The 15138-nt window shown below is 44.3% G+C and overlaps 2 protein-coding genes across 6 annotated transcripts; one reads left to right on the top strand and one right to left on the bottom strand.

Moving 5' to 3' along the window:
• Nucleotides 1-3004: 3004 nt before the first annotated feature.
• LOC128850502 (AN1-type zinc finger protein 5-like) lies at nt 3005-14488 on the bottom strand. Of its 5 annotated transcripts, none has more exons than XM_054055071.1 (6): nt 14119-14488; nt 10924-11081; nt 10362-10470; nt 9861-9958; nt 3433-3558; nt 3005-3173 (listed from the first exon to the last, which is right to left on the bottom strand). In XM_054055071.1, the coding sequence occupies exons 1-6, from the start codon at nt 14268-14270 to the stop codon at nt 3025-3027; spliced, it is 792 nt and encodes a 263-aa protein (XP_053911046.1). In that variant the 5' UTR covers nt 14271-14488; the 3' UTR covers nt 3005-3024. The 5 variants fall into 5 exon arrangements, with proteins under 5 accessions (XP_053911046.1, XP_053911044.1, XP_053911047.1 ...); XM_054055069.1 differs by having other exon boundaries at nt 10918-11081; nt 14119-14433; XM_054055072.1 differs by lacking the exon at nt 14119-14488 and adding an exon at nt 13778-13917 and having other exon boundaries at nt 10918-11081.
• Nucleotides 14333-15058, top strand: LOC128850376 (antifreeze protein Maxi-like). The gene has a single exon (XM_054054025.1). It carries the CDS (start codon nt 14333-14335, stop codon nt 15056-15058), a length of 726 nt encoding a protein of 241 aa, XP_053910000.1.
• Nucleotides 15059-15138: the final 80 nt, after the last annotated feature.

The following is a 15138-nucleotide window of genomic DNA, read 5'->3' as shown; positions in this document are numbered from 1 at the left end:
CATCAACCTTTTAAACGTCGCAGTACTAAGTATTTTCATGAGCTATAGCTTGCACAGATCCATAAAGCACTGTCAGGTATACTGTCCCTTTTCCCCCTGCAGAAACTCGCCGCAATAGTGCAGCACCGATGCAGGGCTTCAACTTGCTGCACACTCACAGCTCATTCAAACCTCAGAGTAATACTTTCATCTTACCTTGGTTCTCCAGGTGTATCAACAGCATGTTCACAGTTGTTTAGGCTAGTGCCTACTCCCTGGGTAGATGCAGAATCTGAGGTAAGACTGTTTGAACCACCGGCTGCTCCTACATCGAGAATTTGACATGTTAGTTGTGAACGAACTGCAGAATACATGTTAATAAAATAGTCTCTTAAAAAGCTTTGAATTGCCTGCCTACAACCTTCACTGCTACTGGGTACTAATTCTTATTTAAAGACAGGCTATACTGTTAATAATAAAAATATAGAGATTGTGTAAGCATATGTTAGCAGAGGAGGCGAAGTGGGAAAGCAAGGAATGGCTGAATGCCAAGCAGACCAGAACACATTACACAAAAATGTATTTTTATAAAGTCTACTGTAATTTAAAGTAGTATTCTCTTTGATAGTCACTGTTCCAGAACACAGCATTCAAAAACTCTCCTGAAAAATGTTCTTGGATTCCTTGTCATCCTCTCTAAGTTTTATTTTAAAAGAAGTAAAATAAATAAATAAATAAATAAATAAACAAACAAAGAAAAAGCCACCCACCCTCACCCATGGGGCTGATTCTGCCACTATTCTGCTGCAGCGGAAAATGCTCTCTGTAGCAAACAGAACACATCCCGTTTGTCCTAGCATCTCCATAAAATCCACATCCCGTACGACACAGCATAGGCGCTGGGGTCTGGTTTGTCTCCCGAGTCATCCTGGATCTGTAAATTAAAACAAAGCTCTCCATTAGGAGCTGGCAGGACACCAAAATCAATTACAGGGCTTTAGAACTGTACGTCTGCTCACCCCGCCTCCTAGAAGTGATATCAGCATCCTTAAAGAGGGTTATATAGATGTTAATATACCATTCAATACTGCAAATGTATTTTTGGGTTTTACTCTTCCTGGAGAAAGAAAATTAACAACTTAGAACATATTCAACAGCTTAATGACACAGCCTACACTCTTTTTTTTTTAAAAAAAAGCCAGTTAAATCCTTTGTCTTAATAAAGTTCTAGCAAGACTTCTGAGACTCTCGTGAGCAGACAATGCTAATTCTCTGCCGTGAAATGCAAAAGTTAGGAATAAAAATACTTCACCTTCACTGCTGGTTAACCTCTGCAAAGCAAGGTTAGCAGAAAAACTGAATGGCAATCAAATCTTTTATTCCCAAGGCCAATAAAACTGGCACACTGTAATCAAGCAATTTGCTACAAATTGAGGACATGTAAGAATATTGCATCGGTCCTCTCAAAATTTAGATTTAGTACTAGCACTTGGAGACCTTTTAGAGTAATCTCTGCATTGCTGCCTTCCTAATCAGTAACAGACACAGTAAGAGACATATGGCTGCTGATGCTTGTGAGAAATCAAAACTGCTGAAAGGAAACTCAGTGCAGTTAAGTAATCAACTTATGTTCCACTGGTATGACAACTGCAATTAACAGCTGCCTTTGTCTAGTTAAACTACATTTCTGTGTTCAAAGTAAAACAAAGTAAACAAGAAAACCAGGAAAAAGTAAACAAGCAAAACTCATCTGCTTGCCTGCTTATGGCCACCGGATCTCATTTTCCAGGTACCCAATGCTGTATTATTTTATGCCTTTCTAACATCCTCCAGCTACGGTTTTCTTTCAGGGCTACAAAACAGCTTGACACTGACTCTGACACAGTATCACAGTCATAGACTGTCAGAAGAAACCATGACTCATTCAGAGAACCTTAAGAAGTCTTGTAATCTGCCGTAGGCCTACGTCCACGTAAACAGAACTACAGACTGCACTGTCTGCCCTTTTACGAAGCAGGCAAGCTCAAAGTACTGTCACAGAACAACAAAATCCCTTGGCTGGAAAAGACCTTTGACATCATCGAGTCCAACCATACCTGTCCATTACCAAATCATATCCCTAAGCAGTTCATATAGGTGTATTTGAAATACCTCCAGGGATGCCAACTCAACCACCTCCCTGCGCAGCCTGTGCCCGTGGCCGATAATCCTTTTGGTGTCAAACACACTGCCATCACCAACCACAGTGGACTTTCTCCGTTTCCAAAGTGGTGCACTGTGAACGCTTTTCACCACTTACTAAACCTAGCTTTAGGCGCCGATGCTGGTTTGAACCAACGCCACCAGAGTGTGCACAGCTCCTTTGTCAGCACATTCTTCCACTACTTGCAACGCACGCCCCTAACTCAAGGAAGCCGTGCTTTTCCAGGCCCTGAACGGCACTCGGGAGTCACCCGTGCCTGTCCCAAAAGCGCCTGCCGCCACGCACTCGCCCCACGCCGGTCACGTGGGCGGGGCCTGCGCTTCCGCGCGTCAGAGGGCAGCGGCGTCAGGAGCCGTCACAGCAGCTCTGCGCCCAGCCTGGCGGCCAACTCTGGCCACCCCATCCTTCCAGGGGTAGCCGAAATCCCAGTCAGAAAACGCAGCGCCACCGGCCGGTCACCACCTTCGCCGTTTCACGGCGTTGAAACGCTTCGCGGTGTGGGACAAGGACTCGGAGGTGATACCGGCGATGGTGGTACCGGAGGTGGCACCAGCGGTGGCGATACCGGCGGTGCTACCGACGGTGGCGGTACCGGAGGTGGCACCAGCGGTGGCGCTACCGGAGGTGGCACCAGCGGTGGCACCAGCGGTGGCGGTACCGGAGGTGGCACCAGCGGTGGCGGTACCGGAGGTGGCACCAGCGGTGGCGGTAGCAGCAGTGGTAGCGGTGGTAGCAGTTGTAGCAGCGATGGTGGTAGCTGCGGTGGTGGCAGCAGCGATTCCAGCAGCGGCGGTGGCTGCTGCGATGGTGGCAGCGGTGCCAGAAATGCCTTATATTCTGACTTATATTCTCTTGATTTTTTCAGCCACCACAACTGGATTCTCTTTCTTGATTTTTTCTGCGGCTTCTGCTTTGTAATCATATGGGCAGTTGTGTCTGTCAGAATAACGGTGAAATCCACAAAATACGTTTCCACATCGGCAGTCAAATCCTGTATAGAGAAAAACAAGCAAAATCACTAAGAAGCTTTTCATATTTATTTAAGCTCTAAATTAAGGGTTTAGTCACTGAAATGGGGATATGTTCGTCAACTCTGACACAGAGAGTAAGAAAAATGAACAGTTGTACTAAGTTGTTTAGATTCTGAATAAGCAAGTAAGTTTCACGGTATAGGTATTTCATTACGTTTCATCTAGCAAGTGGCAACTAATCATCATCATCTGTTCAAAACTGACAAAGTGTTCTCATACCTAAAAGGCCAAGCTTCTTTCTGCATGTGAAACATCTGTTCTTCTTTGGTTTGGGCAGTTCAGGAGCTCTCTCTTCACTCTGAGAAGTACTAGGTTGAGAAACTGATGGGCCTGGTTGAGTGACAACTGTTAAAGCAAGCAAAAGAAATAAAGGATAAACTTCTTTTTCCTGACTTAACTCGCTATTGAGTAGCATACGTGTATTCCTTAAGGATTAATTGCCCCTATTAAGACCCTGAAGTTTGCCGTCTAAAGTACTACATAGACTAGTCTATGGAAGTGTGAAATAGATGGGGATTTTTGGATACTCTCTTCTTCTCTTTTGGCCTTACACAAGTCAAACAGATTTTCCCCACAATTCCACCGGCAAGAAAATAAGGCACTTATTTGTTACACTTAGGCAGGCGTTAAGGGCTTGGAAAGCACTCCAGAAATGTACACACTTATTTCTTAAAAAAATTGTATGATCAAGGAGCATTTAATGTAAACCAAAACCAATACCATCACAGCTAAATTTTCTGAACAGAGGGGAATATCTGTAGAGAATAAAACTAATAGGAAGATATTTTTAGAAACAAAAGAAATTCAGTAGTGTGCTACTATCATAGCATGAGATTACTCTGCCACTACATTTGTGAAGTCAGGTGCCTATACCAGTTCACCAATACAGCAGACAGCAAGTCACTGATATTGTGATAGATCCAAAACACAGCTACAAACCACATAAGGTTCAAAAGAGCCCTCATGTTTTCAACACCTTTCAATATTATAAAGAACAAAGTGCAGCTTTACACTGAATATCTGTATTTATGTATTCAGTGTTAAGTGTTCAAGCAGGCATAGTCAAAACGAGTAATTTTTTCAAATACCCTCAGAGAAACTTGTGTCACCTTTTAATTAAGTTCCCTGAAGGACACAAATTTGTCCTTTTGTGAGTTTTTATGAATCTGTTAATTTTGTTTTAAAAAGTATATTTTTGAATCCAAGACTTTTAATATAGTCTTCATATCTAAGCTGAAACAGAGGAAAGCTGAGAAAGGTGTTAACACGCACAACTTTAACATCTGCTCCTGGTACAGTTCTCCTGAACAATCCCATCTGTATGATGACATCTATTGTTCTAAAATGCAACAATCTGCAAAATGCATTCTGGAATAAATGGAAGTACGTATGCCTTAAGGACTTATTTGTAAGCAACCTCATGCACATCGGATGCTAACAGAGAGAGATTCTTTTGGATCAGTAACCACTGTATCCCATGAAAAGTGGACTTTTTTGCAGACATGAAGAAACAGTTGCATTGAGTTTTTTCTAACTTTACGCTTCTTGCTTGGTTTTTTACAATTGCGTTTGCATTACCAAGTTCACAGGTATTTTGGAAAACATCTCGCTATTACCACTGACACCAAGAAAGCCTCATAACTCACTGTACAATAAGACAGCACCAAGTCAGAACTTCATGCTCCAAACAAGATTTAAGTGACAAGCTCTCAAAGATAATAAGGAATCTTCAGTGCTTATCACCAAAAAAAAATCATGCAATAAAACAACGGTTGCTAGTATTTTCTCATACATTATAGCAACAGCCCTGAAAAGCAACTAAGGCCATTTACTACTTTTATTTTTTGTTACCTTGAATAGATATTTTTCAAAAACATTTGGGAAGTTCAGTGTCAGTGCCATTTTGCCAAGTCTGGGGGATAAGAAAACTGTTACAGCACTAGTGTTATAATTACTGCTGCTATTGGTACTTTTTGGAGTAACTACTCATGATGATTTTGGGTTTGTGAGAAAACAATTTATTCTTTGCCTGGATGATTAATATTTTCTAGACGAACAAATACAATCCTCGGTTCATCTGCCATAGTAGATGAAAAAAAGTAATCAGAAACGCTCACAAGCTTTGCAATGTGGTGTACGAGTAGCCAAGAGCATACACGCTGTTTCAGATAGGTGCAAACGACAATCTATAAGGGGCAAATCAATAGTAACCTGAAGTCACTCAAAACACCTACTAAGAGAAAATGAAGACAAGAGGAGGATAAACCTTTATCACTGCCTATCATGCCAACGAGGAAGCACACGTGGAAACGGCAGCTTCCCAGGAATCACCAAGACAGAAAGACAGTCTCGTAGATCATGCTACCACAAAGCAAAGTCACTGTGAATAAATCCCTCTCAGAGAAAATGTTACAAACGACCAGGTATTGTTGGTCCTTGACATGAAGAAACTGTGGAACTAGCAGAACCGGGAAGTCATTAAACTGATACTAAGGAACTGCAGAAGGCACATTCCCTGAAAGGGCTGCTGAACAGGACCCTTCCCGCACAACTCAAACGTGTTCCATGAAGGAAAAGCAGGACATAATATGCAGTAGTGAACTCTAAAAGGCCCCAAGACAAGAGGAGACACAGCCCTCTAAATCCAAATGAAAAATGTTCAATTTAATTATTCTCCAGGAATAAAGGCGTCTCCTATTCTTTTACACCAGCAGAGTTAAGTCTGATAATGAGTTTTTGTCATGCTAGACCTCCATAAATGTGCTTGTGAATAATGGCTAGGACAGAGGCAAAGCTGACTATCCTGCCCCTTACTTAAAAGTCCTGAACAAATATACTTTCTCATCAACCTGTGGCTTAGATAAAAAGTACTGTAAATTATAGTCCTTTTGCCATGACATACAGAGCCAATATAAATTCATCACATACCATCCTGACAACTCCTCATTGGCACAAGAAGCCAAATCCAACCGGCCAAGTAAAATTCCCGTACTCAATACATTAAATTAATGCTGTGCCAGAAATCCAAGTGTTGATCATCAGGCTAAGTGCTCTACGTCAACACCATGGAATGAAAAATTGGACAAATACTGGATGTTGGAAAACAGTAGTTATTAGTACTTGTAGACCTGCTTCCTCAGTAACATGTTGAGAAGCAATCTCCTCAACTGCTGTAACAGGTTTCATCACTTAGTAACTGAGTTCCTGTCGGTACGTAGCCCTCTCCATCACCGTGGTCATTTCCCTTCCCAACCTTACGCTCAACCCAATCAGGCTTACTTCACTTGAATTTTAGCAGATTTATTACTACAAGGCCAAAAAACCCCGAGGCAAAGATTTTCAGATTTAGGCAGGCCTTTATTAACTATTATTTTGTCCTTAAATTATCTGTAGGCGCTGCAAGATGCATTAACATGATGTACAAGGAAGACTTGTTGCTGATCTACTAGGATAATGAAGACTAATATAACCCAAATATTGGAAGGGTATCCGTACCCACGCAAATACAGGCATTGTGTCATGAGTTTTGGAAAACTCCCTTCACCTGTGGTCTGAAGACGCATCTTTACAAAAGGCATATGGGAACAGCAAGGTTACTGATGAGAGAAGTTAGGCACGTGTCACACATGACAGCTAATCAACCTATATGCAGAAAGTTCACTGGAGAACAAAGCTCTTTTCAGACCCCAAAGTATTAACTCACAGTGCCTATGTGGGGCTACCACTCAGAATAAAAAGCCATTCATGTAGTTATCATCTTGAGCCTACCGGATCTTGTAACCTAGCTGTCTACTCAGCAACTTACAATATTACCTGCAACACACTGTGCATATCACAGACAAAACACACTGGCTCTATCTGCAATATAGGTGAGGGTAACCCATAACAAGCATCTCAACCTGAATGCAAGACAGCTGCAAAATGACTCTAATCATACTGGCTTGGTAGAAAGCCAAGAGACAAGTGTCTTCTGAAGACGATTAACTTAGAAGTAGTTCCGACACACAACTGCACGGAACACATGCCACCACTCAACTACAGACTTGCAAATAAACAAGGAAGTGAACTAAGAAATCACAAGTTACAGGAAAACACAGCACCTTAGACATATGAATTACAACCACCTCGGTGTGTTATATTCAACTTGCCTTTCTTCCTTTAAATGTCAAGATACAATTGTCTTAGTATGCCTATGTCTTACGGCCTAGTGCCATATTTTTTTCTGAATGAGAATGCAGGTTGCAACCTCAACATGTACAAAGGAAAAAAACCAACTCAACAAAAATCAAGAAAAATAAACCCATTAGGCTTCATTGTTGTCAGCTTCACTACGCTCTCAAGTCAGTTGCTTAAATGGCAACAGCACACAAATAAAATAGCACGCTACAGACTGCTGAAAGAAAACCCTAACAGTTGACCAGATGCAATTCCATTTTTAAATTTTCTGGCTTGTAAGGGAAAGATCCAAAATTTCATTTGCTAGAGAGAATGCAACTTCATACCCTTGAAGACATTTAAAGGAGAGCAAGCTACTTTGCTTGAAGGCTACATTGTTTGTTCAGGATCTGTTAGTATCTGACAACACCAGCATGAAATTCAGCTGCTAGGGTCAGACTGCGCTTAAGACTCTGTTTTCATTAGCAATTCCATGACTGTGTCATTATCTTCAAGGATTACACCTCACAGAAAGTATTAGCTGTGTTGTTATGAGGCTATGTAAATTATATCTACCATTGTTTCAGTTCCTCCTTGAGAGGAAAAACATTGGATGCTGCTGGAAAAAGGAAGAGAAGAAAAGCGCAACTAGTCCAGACATGACGGATTTCTGTGAAGTCTAGGGCAGCTTCTCTTGCCTGAGAGACAAGTGATCAGTGCACCGCTAAACACAGCCAACACTCCATGTAGTTTAGGTGTTCAATAAAACTCAAGAAGAGCATTTAAGGACATACTGCTATGTTGTCTGTGGTTTATGCCAATCTGTAACACAGCAGCTGAGGCTGTCTCACGAATTTACAGGTATGTACTCATGAAGGCAATTTTGTCCCACAAGTTTTTGAGACACGTTTAAGTTCTCTAGTAGTTTTTCCAGTGATCTCTACAAAAGCCTGTGACAGCTTTTACTGGTTTGTGAGATTATTTAAAACGGTATCTACGTATCTTGAACTGCTTTTGCAGTTTTTCCAGTTTTCATTAACAGAGTGCTGTATGACACTACCTGTCATAGAGCAATCCACAGTACCTGAAAGACAGGCAAAATGTCAGCAGTAACTGAAGACTGTCCTTTACGCCTAGAAAAATGACAAATTCCTGCTACAAGTTCTGAAGGAATAAAAGTCACTTATTACTTCATCACTGGTACCATTTTATGCATTCCTCTTTCCTGCTTGCTACATTTCAGGTACGAATTTGTAACAAGGCAAGATTAGTTCATAAATATCGCAGCACAGACTAAATTATTTTTAAGCTACCTACAAAACAGCTCTTCAGATGACACCTGTTATGCAAGTTGATACCTGCAAAAATCTCCTCTCAGTCTTTACATAACCAAACCTCCAATATACGGCGTAAGGGTACTTTAGTTCATGTCCCAGAATCTTGACTCAGCATGACTTATCACGAACAGTAAAACCCTCTGTACAAATACCGAGAAATTAAATACTACCTGCCAGAGCACTCTTATCTGGTAAAGATATATCTAGATAGAAATCACTTTAATACAGTGCTGAGGAGCATCTTCTGCAATTTACATCTGGCTTCAAAACTGAAAAAGTTAATTTTATTGTCAGCTTGAATGAACAGACTTCATATTAAACATGAACTTTTAGTGTTTTATGAGTGTTTCAAAACTAAAATCACATGAAAAAATTAAATTACATAAAAAAGAGTGGATATGTGCAAGCATATAACAAGTGTGTTACAATATCCGGTTAAACAAAAAGATAAGAATTCGGTCTCTTAGTAGTTACAGGCAAGAAAGCTGCCCCCCTTACCTCCTCAAATAAGTATTTTACATTTTGAAGCTTAAATACTGAAACCTTCCAGTACAAGAATAAAGCTTTTAAATTGACAGCGCACACCCAGCAAATTAGGCTGCAAGTAACCTACCTCTAAGGAATACTGCTTTGCTTATATTTACTCATTACCCAATTAGTTCAAGAATCCTAAACAGCTTTTTTTAGTATTTTAAACCACTATTTGCTTCCCTCACAGCCCCACTCCTCTGTAGAATGGAATTTATTAACAACTCCATTCTCCAAATGCAGCAAGCCATTTTGACTGCTGCGAGTCAGCAGGAATTGTACTGCTAGATAATACACAGAAATCTCAACATTTCACTTCCATATGGAATCCCTTGTTCAAATGCAGTTTTAGAGTGCATTACTTCTAAAAGTGAAGGTTTAGGAGCCAAAACCACCCTTGCAGGTTTTGATTTTTTTTTACTAACATCAAACATGTTTCTTAAACCTCTACTATGGCACTAGTCCTTTTTCTTGATTCTGGGAAAGTACTCAAAAACCACCCTTAACAATCCTCTTCAGAGTTGTTCAAGACCATCACCACAACAGGAGATGCCTACTTAGAAAGTAAACAAGCTGCCGGATTCCACTAAGTCACTAGTTCTACACAGTGTCACTCTGTACGCATACCTGGCTCAATCTCTGGCTTTGCTGCTACTTTCTCCTCTCTTGCAATGTTCATTTCTGTCACTTGCTGCATTACAGGCAAAGCGGCAACAGGCACATTTCTGTTTAAGTATAGTGAAACACATTAGTTTTGCATTTGTAACAAAAGCTTAAACTGTCTAGACCCATCAATAAACTACCTGTTCAATCGCTACCGATAAACATTTCTGACCTCTGTTTCTACCACCTTCAAAACATCATTTTTCCTCAGTTTTAGTTTCCCCGTAAGAAAACAGGCAAACCTGTAGCACGTGTCTCCAGATAAATCAACATCAACCTTTTAAACGTCGCAGTACTAAGTATTTTCATCAGCTATAGCTTGCACAGATCCATAAAGCACTGTCAGGTATACTGTCCCTTTTCCCCCTGCAGAAACTCGCCGCAATAGTGCAGCACCGATGCAGGGCTTCAACTTGCTGCACACTCACAGCTCATTCAAACCTCAAAGTAATACTTTCATCTTACCTTGGTTCTCCAGGTGTATCAACAGCATGTTCACAGTTGTTTAGGCTAGTGCCTACTCCCTGGGTAGATGCAGAATCTGAGGTAAGACTGTTTGAACCACCGGCTGCTCCTACATCGAGAATTTGACATGTTAGTTGTGAACGAACTGCAGAATACATGTTAATAAAATAGTCTCTTAAAAAGCTTTGAATTGCCTGCCTACAACCTTCACTGCTACTGGGTACTAATTCTTATTTAAAGACAGGCTATACTGTTAACAATAAAAATATAGAGATTGTGTAAGCATATGTTAGCAGAGGAGGCGAAGTGGGAAAGCAAGGAATGGCTGAATGCCAAGCAGACCAGAACACATTACACAAAAATGTATTTTTATGTCTACTGTAATTTAAAGTAGTATTCTCTTTGATAGTCACTGTTCCAGAACACAGCATTCAAAAACTCTCCTGAAAAATGTTCTTGAGATTCCTTGTCATCCTCTCTAAGTTTTATTTTAAAAGAAGTAAAATAAATAAATAAATAAATAAATAAATAAACAAATAAAGAAAAAGCCACCCACCCTCACCCATGGGGCTGATTCTGCCACTATTCTGCTGCAGCGGAAAATGCTCTCTGTAGCAAACAGAACACATCCCGTTTGTCCTAGCATCTCCATAAAATCCACATCCCGTACGACACAGCATAGGCGCTGGGGTCTGGTTTGTCTCCCGAGTCATCCTGGATCTGTAAATAAAACAAAGCTCTCCATTAGGAGCTGGCACGACACCAAAATCAATTACAGGGCTTTAGAACTGTATGTCTGCTCACCCCGCCTCCTAGAAGTGATATCAGCATCCTTAAAGAGGGTTATATAGATGTTAATATACCATTCAATACTGCAAATGTATTGCTAAGTAACACAGCTATGAAAAGAAGAAAAAGCACCATCATACTAAGAAATAGCGTACTTGTTGGGCACTGAGCTGTATGTGCAAGTTACAACCAAATTCAATTTGAGAGCCAAAGAAGTCCTTCATTACAAACCTCTCAGCTCTAACAGGGATGTGCATGACAAGGAAGACCAAGTTCATACCTACTAAACAGTTCTGGCAAATAACATAGCTGATTTTTTCCTCTGATTCAGCAGGAGAGCCCCACTTTTTCACTAATGCTGATCCTGCGTAATTTTAATGCTAATTCCAGTATTTGTAGTTCCTGCTTTCACTGTGCCTTTGTCAAATAGAACAAAAAAATCCCATAAGCATTGGAGGCAGCCATGTAGAGTCTGTACTCCTATCTTTAGGAGTTTCCAAAACAAGGCCACGAACTCTGCTCATATTGTGTCTGACAACTGATACTGAGTATTAATTGGCAACAACGCGTGTACAACTGGCCCTTCAACTAAGAATATGAAGTGCATTTCTAAAATAAGTTTAGACCGAGTTTTACTCTTCCTGGAGAAAGAAAATTAACAACTTAGAACATATTCAACAGCTTAATGACACAGCCTACACTCTTTTTTTTTTAAAAAAAAAAAGCCAGTTAAATCCTTTGTCTTAATAAAGTTCTAGCAAGACTTCTGAGACTCTCGTGAGCAGACAATGCTAATTCTCTGCCGTGAAATGCAAAAGTTAGGAATAAAAATACTTCACCTTCACTGCTGGTTAACCTCTGCAAAGCAAGGTTAGCAGAAAAACTGAGTGGCAACCAAATCTTTTATTCCCAAGGCCAATAAAACTGGCACACTGTAATCAAGCAATTTGCTACAAATTGAGGACATGTAAGAATATTGCATCGGTCCTCTCAAAATTTAGATTTAGTACTAGCACTTGGAGACCTTTTAGAGTAATCTCTGCATTGCTGCCTTCCTAATCAGTAACAGACACAGTAAGAGACATATGGCTGCTGATGCTTGTGAGAAATCAAAACTGCTGAAAGGAAACTCAGTGCAGTTAAGTAATCAACTTATGTTCCACTGGTATGACAACTGCAATTAACAGCTGCCTTTGTCTAGTTAAACTAAATATCTGTGTTCAAAGTAAAACAAAGTAAACAAGAAAACCAGGAAAAAGTAAACAAGCAAAACTCATCTGCTTGCCTGCTTATGGCCACAGGATCTCATTTTCCAGGTACCCAATGCTGTATTATTTTACGCCTTTCTAACATCCTCCAGCTACGGTTTTCTTTCAGGGCTACAAAACAGCTTGACACTGACTCTGACACAGTATCACAGTCATAGACTGTCAGAAGAAACCATGACTCATTCAGAGAACCTTAAGAAGTCTTGTAATCTGCCGTAGGCCTACGTCCACGTAAACAGAACTACAGACTGCACTGTCTGCCCTTTTACGAAGCAGGCAAGCTCAAAGTACTGTCACAGAACAACAAAATCCCTTGGCTGGAAAAGACCTTTGACATCATCGAGTCCAACCATACCTGTCCATTACCAAATCATATCCCTAAGCAGTTCATATAGGTGTATTTGAAATACCTCCAGGGATGCTAACTCAACCCCCTCCCCGCGCAGCCTGTGCCCGTGGCCGATAATCCTTTTGGTGTCAAACACACTGCCATCACCAACCACAGTGGACTTTCTCCGCTTCCAAAGTGGTGCACTGTGAACGCTTTTCACCACTTACTAAACCTAGCTTTAGGCGCCGATGCTGGTTCGAACCAACCCCACCAGAGTGTGCACAGCTCCTTTGTCAGCACATTCTTCCACTACTCGCAACGCACGCCCCTAACTCAAGGGTCAAACCATCGTTATCCGACGCTTAAGAAGCCGTGCTTTTCCAGGCCCTGAACGGCCTTCGGGGGTCACCCGTGCCTGTCCCAAAAGCGCCTGCCGCCACGCACTCGCCCCACGCCGGTCACGTGGGCGGGGCCTGCGCTTCCGCCCGTCAGAGGGCAGCGGCGTCAGGAGCCCTCACAGCAGCTCTGCGCCCAGCCCGGCGGCCAACTCTGGCCACCCCATCCTTCCAGGGGTAGCCGAAATCCCAGTCAGAAAACGCAGCGCCACCGGCCGGTCACCACCTTCGCCGTTTCACAAGCGCAGCCCCGGCGGGTGGGTGCTTCATAGAATCACAGAATCACCGGGTTGAAAAAGATCTCTTGGATCATCACCATCCCTATCTGCCACTAAACCACATCCCCGAGCCTCGTCTACCCGTGTTTTAAATACCTCCAGGTTGGTGACTCAACCACCTCCCTGGGCAGTCTCTGCTAGCGCCCAATGACCCTTTCTGTGAAAAATATTTTCCTGATATCCAGTCTGCATCTCCCCTGGAGGAGCTTGAGGCCATTCCCCCTTGTCCTGTCCCCTGTCACCTGGCAGAGGTACAACCTCCTTTCAGGTAGCTGTAGAGAGCAATAAGGGCTCCCCTCAGCCTCGTCAAGGCTAAACACCCCCAGTTCCCTCAGCTTCAACCCAGCCCTTGCACCTTATGGGGAGGGAAAGAGAAGGTCTCATTGCGCCGCCGGCAGGAGCTGGCCTTGCCTGTCAGGGTAAGCGCTGGGACCTCCCGCCACGAGGAGCAGGAGCCCATTGAGTCAGCGTATTCTGACTCCGGCGGAAACTTCCGCCCCGGCCTCGCGCGAGTAGGAGGGGGGACCTCGCGCAGCCCGGCTCCCCACCCCCACCCACCACGCGCGCGGAGGGGGGGGCGAGGGAAGGGGGGGGAGGGAAGGGGGGGAGGGGGGGGCGAAAGGGGGGGAAGGCGGGGGGGGGGGAAAGGGGGGGGTTTCACCGCGGCCCATCAGGGTGGAAGCGCCGGGCACTTACCCGGAGTGCGGTGTGGGACAAGGACTCGGTGGTGATACCGGCGATGGTGGTACCGGAGGTGGCACCAGCGGTGGCCGTAGCAGCAGCTGTAGCAGTTGTGGTAGCGGTGGTAGCAGCTGTAGAAGCGATGGTGGTAGCTGCGGTGGTGGCATCAGCAATTCCAGCAGCGGCGGTGGCAGCAGCGGCAGTGGCAGCAGCGGCGGTGGCAGCTGCGATGGTGGCAGCTGCGATGGTGGCAGCTGCGGCGGTGGCAGCAGCGGCGGTGGCAGCTGCGATGGTGGCAGCTGCGATGGTGGCAGCTGCCACCACAGCGGCGGCGGTGGCAGCAGCGGCGGTGGCAGCTGCGATGGTGGCAGCTGCGATGGTGGCAGCTGCGGCGGTGGCAGCTGCGGCGGTGGCAGCTGCGATGGTGGCAGCTGCGGCGGTGGCAGCAGCGGCGGTGGCAGCTGCGATGGTGGCAGCTGCGATGGTGGCAGCTGCGGCGGTGGCAGCTGCGATGGTGGCAGCTGCGATGGTGGCAGCTGCCACCACAGCGGCGGCGGTGGCAGCAGCGGCGGTGGCAGCTGCGATGGTGGCAGCTGCCACCACAGCAGCGGCGGTGGCAGCAGCGGCGGTGGCAGCGGTACTGGAGGTGGTAACAGCGATTCCAGAAACGCTGTTGCCGGTGATACCGCTGGCGGAGGCGGACTCGGAGATCGCGGTGTCGAAATTGGTGGTGAAGGTACTACCAGCGATTCCAGAAATGCTGTTACAGGTGATACCGCTGGCGGAGGCGGAGAGGGAGGCGGACTCCGACGTCGGCGGCGGCGGCGAGGGGCGGCGGGAGGCGGAAACCACAGCCAGCGGCGGTACCGCCACCGCCACCAGTGAGTCACCTTTCTGTCCCTGCAGCAGAAATATCTGCCGTGTTCTCCGCAGCGCAGTGAGCTCACACGCCTGATGAAACGCGGGTAGGTGCTGGGGAGTCGGCAGCACGGGGCGGGACGCTGGTAGGGGGGGAGCCGAAGGCGGGTACGAGGT

The sequence above is a fragment of the Cuculus canorus genome, chromosome Z (assembly GCF_017976375.1).
Source record: "Cuculus canorus isolate bCucCan1 chromosome Z, bCucCan1.pri, whole genome shotgun sequence".
NCBI classification, from domain to species: Eukaryota; Metazoa; Chordata; class Aves; order Cuculiformes; family Cuculidae; genus Cuculus; species Cuculus canorus.
This window is presented reverse-complemented; position numbering and strand designations above follow the sequence as displayed.